Source organism: Lupinus angustifolius, chromosome LG13, assembly GCF_001865875.1.
Source record: "Lupinus angustifolius cultivar Tanjil chromosome LG13, LupAngTanjil_v1.0, whole genome shotgun sequence".
Lineage (NCBI taxonomy): Eukaryota > Viridiplantae > Streptophyta > Magnoliopsida > Fabales > Fabaceae > Lupinus > Lupinus angustifolius.
The window spans coordinates 6,710,377-6,716,955 of record NC_032021.1 but is presented as its reverse complement, the minus strand read 5'-3'; the positions used below and the strand labels follow the sequence as shown (position 1 = coordinate 6,716,955).

At 36.7% G+C, this 6,579-nt stretch overlaps 1 protein-coding gene and 1 pseudogene across 1 annotated transcript; both read left to right on the top strand.

The window, feature by feature from the left end:
• On the top strand, positions 843-1,646 carry LOC109363546. The gene is made up of 2 exons (XM_019609806.1): positions 843-1,092; positions 1,237-1,646. The coding sequence occupies exons 1-2, from the start codon at positions 843-845 to the stop codon at positions 1,644-1,646; spliced, it is 660 nt and encodes a 219-aa protein (XP_019465351.1).
• LOC109363545 lies at positions 4,910-6,279 on the top strand (annotated as a pseudogene).

The following is a 6,579-nucleotide window of genomic DNA, read 5'->3' as shown; positions in this document are numbered from 1 at the left end:
AGGACAAGATTTGGCAATCCTAACAAGTACTACAAGTCATTCATATGTCCATGTATTAAAGTGTATCTGCAACTTGCAATATCCAATTCTATATGGCTGATAGGGGATGGTAGGGAGATTAACTTTTGGAATGATAACTGGTTGGGAAGCCCCTTGGTTGATATGCCCAATATTCCTCATGAATTGCACTCAAGTTTGTTGGCTTCAATAGTTGATTTCACTGTCAACTACAACTGGATAATCCCTCACGAATTAGCTAATAAGTTTCCTAGGATTTCTCTACAAAATTCAAAAACTTTCATCTCTAACAACAAAGACAGATTAATGTGGCAACAAGCTAATTATGGCCACTTAAACCTTAAAGAGGCTTATAAAAGTATCAGCACTGCTTCTCCTGATTTGAATTGGTGCAAAAACATATGGTCTAGCCAAATTCCTCCATCAAAATCCTTTACATCCTGGAGACTAATAATGAACAGATTGCCAACAGATGAAAATATGCAGGCTAGAGGTTGCTTAATGGCCTCTAAATGTAATCTTAGCAAGGCTAGTGCTGAAACTTCTGACCACCTTTTTCTCCTTTGCCATTTTGCTAAGGCAATTTGGAACTGGATTAGCTGCACATTAGTCCATGCTAATAAGCCTGATCTGGTTTTCATAGATGAGCCAAAAATAGCTATGCAGGACATTAATCATGCTTACTGAGATGAGTTAAAGCTGAAGTTGTTTATAGTGAATATTAGAAATCCAATGCTTCCTAGCATTTGGGGATTGTGTAGTCAACATATCAAAAAATTTCTATTGTTGTCTCTATTGAGAACAAGACTTTTTTCCTTTGTGCAATGTATGCAAATACTAATTACATCTCTAGAAGGCACCTTTGGTCTGAGATCACAAGCTTAATGGATGCTTATGTTGGCTCTTGGTGTTGTATAGGTGACTTCAATGTGATTCTTGGGGCTAATGAGTACATGGGATCAAGAATTCCTTCCAGAACTCCTTCTGAGGAGTTTAAAACCTTCTCTGATAATGTTGGTCTTATACACTTAATCACTAGAGGTGCAGAGTTTACTTGGTCTAATAAGAGAAAGGGTTAAGCTCTCACTAAAAATAAGTTGGACATGGCTATTTGTAATAATGACTGGCTCTCAGATTGACACCAAGTTTCTTGTTGCACTCTTCCTAGAGTTTCCTTTGATCATCACCCTATTCTCCTATGTTCTAGCAATTCTGCAGCAAGTAGAGTATCATCTTTCAGATTCCACAAAATGTGGTTGAAACATCCTGATTGCAATAAGGTCATTGAGGAATCATGGAGAGCCAAGGTGTATGGGTGTCCAATGTTCATACTGGTAACAAAGCTCAAAAGACTCAAAAATGTGCTCAAAGTTTGGAATGTCAATGTGTTTGGAAATATTCATCAAAAGGTGCAAGAGGCTGTGGCTGAGGTTCAAATAATCCAAAACTGCCTCAATGATCTTGGTCAGGATAATGACTATTTGGATCAAGAAGTGATGGCCAAGAGGAATCTGCTCCATGCTCTCAATATGGAGGAGGAATTTTGGAAAGAGAAAGCCAGAGTTAATTGGCACACTAGTGGTGACAGGAACACATGTTTTTTCCACAGAGTAACCAAAATCAGATAGGTTTCCAAATCAATGAATCTTCTAAAGGATACTGATGATGTGATCACTGACCAGGAGGAAATTGCCAATCATGCTCTAAACTACTTCACTGATCTCTTTGGCTCTTTAAATGACACTACTAATAATTCTATCATTAGTGAGGTAATCCCTAACCTAGTCATTGAGGATGAGAATCAGATATTGACTTGTGAGCCATTTATGGAGGAAATTAAGGGTGCTTCTTTCTCAATAAATGGTGATGGTGCTTATGGACCAGATGGGTTTGGAGGATGCTTCTATCAGACTTATTGGGATATAGTTGGTAAGGATGTATGTAATTCAGTCAACCAATTCTTCAATTCTGGTTGGATCCTTCCTAACATGAACTCCAATAGCGTTGTGTTGATTCCTAAAGAAATTAATGTTGAGAAGATAGGAGACTACAGATCTATTGCCTTAGCTAATTTCCAGTTCAAAATAATCATAAAGGTCATTGCTGATAGGCTTGCTTCCATACCTTCAAGAATTGTTTCTCCTCAGCAAAGAGGTTTCATAAAGGGTAGAGCTAGCCAAGATTGCATTTGCATAGCCTCTGAGGCCACAAACTTGCTAGACCATAAAACCTTTGGTGGAAACATGGCCATTAAACTTGATATAAGGAAAGCTTTTGATACCCTTGACTGGAATTTTATGCTTGACACTTTAAAAGCTTTTGGTTTCAATATGAAATTTATCTCTTGGATCAACACAATCCTCCATTCAACAAAGCTTTCAATAAACATCAATGGCAAAGATATAGGATTCTTTAACTGCAAGAGAGGGGTCAGAGAAGGAGATCCATTATCTCCCATTCTCTTCTGTTTGGAAAAAGACATCCTTAGTAGAGGAATTACAAAACTCTTGGAGGAAAGGAAGATCAAACCAATCTCTGGTCCTAGAAACTTACTCACTCCCTCACATGTTCTCTATGTCGATGATGTGCTCATTTTCTACAGAGGCATTAAAAGGGAGTTGTTAGCTCTCAAACATCTCATCCTTGACTATGCTCAAGTTTCTCGTCAGAGCATGAACATCAACAAATGCAAGTTCTACATAGCTAATGCAACTTCTAGGAAATTGGCAAACTTGGCAACTTATTTAGGTTTCTATGTTGGTAGCATGCCTGTCAACTACTTGGGTGTTCCACTATTTAGAGGGAAACCTAGGAAATGTCATCTACATGGTATTGCTGATAGAATAATCATTAAGTTAGCTAAGTGAAAAGGATCAACCTTATCAATCATGGCGAGGGTTGAGCTTGTTAAATCATTCATACAGAACATCTTCTCAGCTGCTAAAGCACTTGGATTCTTGCATCAGGAATTTTATTTGGTCAGGGGATGTTAAGGTCAGGAAGTTGGTCACAGTTGCTTGGTCCAAAATCTGCAATCATACTAAAGCAGGGGGTCTAGGATTGAGGTCTCTAAAGAAAATAAACCATGATGTAATGCTTAAGCTAGCCTGGGATATGCTCTCCTCTGATCATGATTGGGCATGTTTATTCAGGACAAGATTTGGCAATCCTAACAAGTACTACAAGTCATTCATATGTCCATGTATTAAAGTGTATCTGCAACTTGCAATATCCAATTCTATATGGCTGATAGGGGATGGTAGGGAGATTAACTTTTGGAATGATAACTGGTTGGGAAGCCCCTTGGTTGATATGCCCAATATTCCTCATGAATTGCACTCAAGTTTGTTGGCTTCAATAGTTGATTTCACTGTCAACTACAACTGGATAATCCCTCACGAATTAGCTAATAAGTTTCCTAGGATTTCTCTACAAAATTCAAAAACTTTCATCTCTAACAACAAAGACAGATTAATGTGGCAACAAGCTAATTATGGCCACTTAAACCTTAAAGAGGCTTATAAAAGTATCAGCACTGCTTCTCCTGATTTGAATTGGTGCAAAAACATATGGTCTAGCCAAATTCCTCCATCAAAATCCTTTACATCCTGGAGACTAATAATGAACAGATTGCCAACAGATGAAAATATGCAGGCTAGAGGTTGCTTAATGGCCTCTAAATGTAATCTTAGCAAGGCTAGTGCTGAAACTTCTGACCACCTTTTTCTCCTTTGCCATTTTGCTAAGGCAATTTGGAACTGGATTAGCTGCACATTTGAAATTCATATCAATACATTATATATTTCCAACTCCAACATCATTCTCAGCAACCCGCACGGAAGTAATCAACTTAAGGAAGTTTTCACAACTGTAATAATTAACTCTATCTACACAATTTGGCATTGCCAAAACAAGTTTAGATTTGAGGACAAAAATCTCCTTCTTAACCAAGCTATTAACAAGATCAAAGTGACAACTTCATTGTCTTGAAACTCTACCAAGTCCTTTTCTAGCTCTTGTATATATGAATTCTCGGTTCTTAGGAGCCTTTAAGTGGCAATTAATTACAGGAAAACGCCAAACATTAATGAAATCATTTGGAATCTCCCTCCTATGGGCAGAGTCAAGATAAATTCTGATGGTGCTGCTCATGGTGCACCTGGTGTAGCTAGAGGAAGAGCAATATTCTGAGATCATAATGGTCAGTTCTTGGGTGGTTTCTATGCTTTTTTCGAAACTAAACATGCTCTTTATGTAGAGTTGAATACTGCTTTAATGTCCATACAGTTTGCTAATCAAAAGGTTAAGAATTCAATCTGGTTGGAATGTGACTCTTTACTGGTTACACAAATGTTTCATGGCTCGATCAATATCCATGAATTGTTGGATCACTCGTATACACAGGGAAGGTAATGCTTGTGCACATAGGCTTGCTAGTTTTGGAATTTGGTCTAGCACTTTTACTTGGTGGAATGAACTCCCTGCAATCATAGTAGAGGACTTTGGTAGAAATAGATTAGGATTGCCTAACTATATATTCTCTACTTGACTTTGTTTTGTAATGTTTTTCTATTAATATATGTGGGGTAGTTACACCCTTTGCTAAATAAAAAAATTAAATATGGACAAGGCCACTTTTCTGCCTTCATACGAGAAAATTCATATGACCCAAAAAACCATGTGCGAAACAATAAATCTACACATTCAAATACTTTGGTTTTTTTTTCCTATCTATAATTCGATCTTCTTGAAACTTAATATGAATCCACATATTTCCCTTTTGGCTAACAAGTTCAATTCATCTTCATTAAGTCCTACAAAAGGAAATCACATAATGAACTTGAATAATAAATTGAAACAATTTAAAGTCTCAAATTAGCGATGGAAAAAAATGCATTCATCTCTGGTTTTTCTTTTGCTTTGTCTTAGTCACATTTTATTGATTGAGGGTTTTGGTTTTAGTGTGGAACTCATCCATCATGATTCTCCAAAATCACCATTATACCTTCCCAATGAAACTCATTTTAAGAGAGTTGCTAAAGCTATACATCGTTCCATCAAACATGCCAACCATTTCAAAAAACCTTCCTTTACCACAAAAAATGTTGAGTCCAATATGTTTCATAATGGAGGCGAATACCTCATGATTTACTCAGTTGGCACCCCACCAGTCAAAATCTTAGGCATTCTAGACATTGGTAGTGACATTACTTGGTTATAATGCGAGCCTTGTCGCCCTTGTTACAAACAAACCACTCCAATATTTGACCATTCAAAATCCACAACATACAAAACCCTTCCTTGCACTTCTGATACATGTAAAACTATGAGAGACACTTCTTGATCTTTAGATGGTGGTCAACAAAGTTGTCAATATAAGATTGGGTATATGGGTGGTTCACGTTCGAAATGCACTCTAAGATTAGACACTTTTACTTTAAGTTACACAAACGGCTCTGCTATCTCTTTTCCTAAACATATTATTGGATGTGGGAACAGTAACACTTTAGTTTTTGAAGGTGAAGGCTTTGACATAGTTGGTCTTGGAAATGGACCTGTGTCACTCATAACTCAACTTGGTCCTTCAATACAAGGCAAATTCTCCTACTGTTTGGGGCCATCTTTTTCTGGAACTAACACCCCAAGCAAACTCAAGTTTGGAGAAGACGATGTGGTTTTTGGTGATGGTACTATCTCAACTCCAATGTTCCTAGATACCAACTTTTACTTCTTAACCTTAGAAGCGTTTAGTGTTGGAAAGAGAAGAGTGGAATTCAAAAGTTCTTCCCCTGATATTAGAGGATCTAGTAACATCATAATTGACTCTGGTATAACATTTACACTTTTGCCCCGTGATGTTTACTCTTCGTTAGAATTGGTCGCCGTAGATGTAGTTCAATTGGAGCATACTCGTGACCCTTCACGATTGTTGAGCCTTTGCTACAAATCTCCATTAGGTCAAAAATTGGTTCTTCTAGTGATCACAACACATTTTAGGGGTGCAAATGTCAAAATGAATGCTCTTAACACCTTTGTACAAGTTAGTAAGAATGTTATATGTTTTGATTTTACCCCATCTAATCAAGATGTTCCTATATTTGGAAGTTTGGCGCAACAAAACTTGTTGGTCGGCTATGATCTTCAAAAGAAAAATCTCTCATTCAAGCCCATTGATTGCACAAAGCAGTGATTAATTTTACTAGATGTTTGCTTCTTCTTGTTACTGTAACCAACATTAATTTAGTGAATTATGAATAAATTGACATGATGACGTTGATTCTCGAACATTTTATTTAATGAGACAATGCTTCTTTATAATTTACAAACACTAAGAATATCTCTAATCACCTCATTTAAGCATACACATTGTAAAAAGGAGATTATTTTTAATTGCTAGAAAATGTCAATAGTAAAGGGAATGTAGTTTTTCAACCATTTTCTTAACATTCAATTATTAAAGAAAATGTTTCATTCTTTGATCACTCCAATAACACAACATTTTTTCTATTTGACCTAAAGGATAGAATAATCCAAAGAAAGTCAAAATAATAATATCCCAGA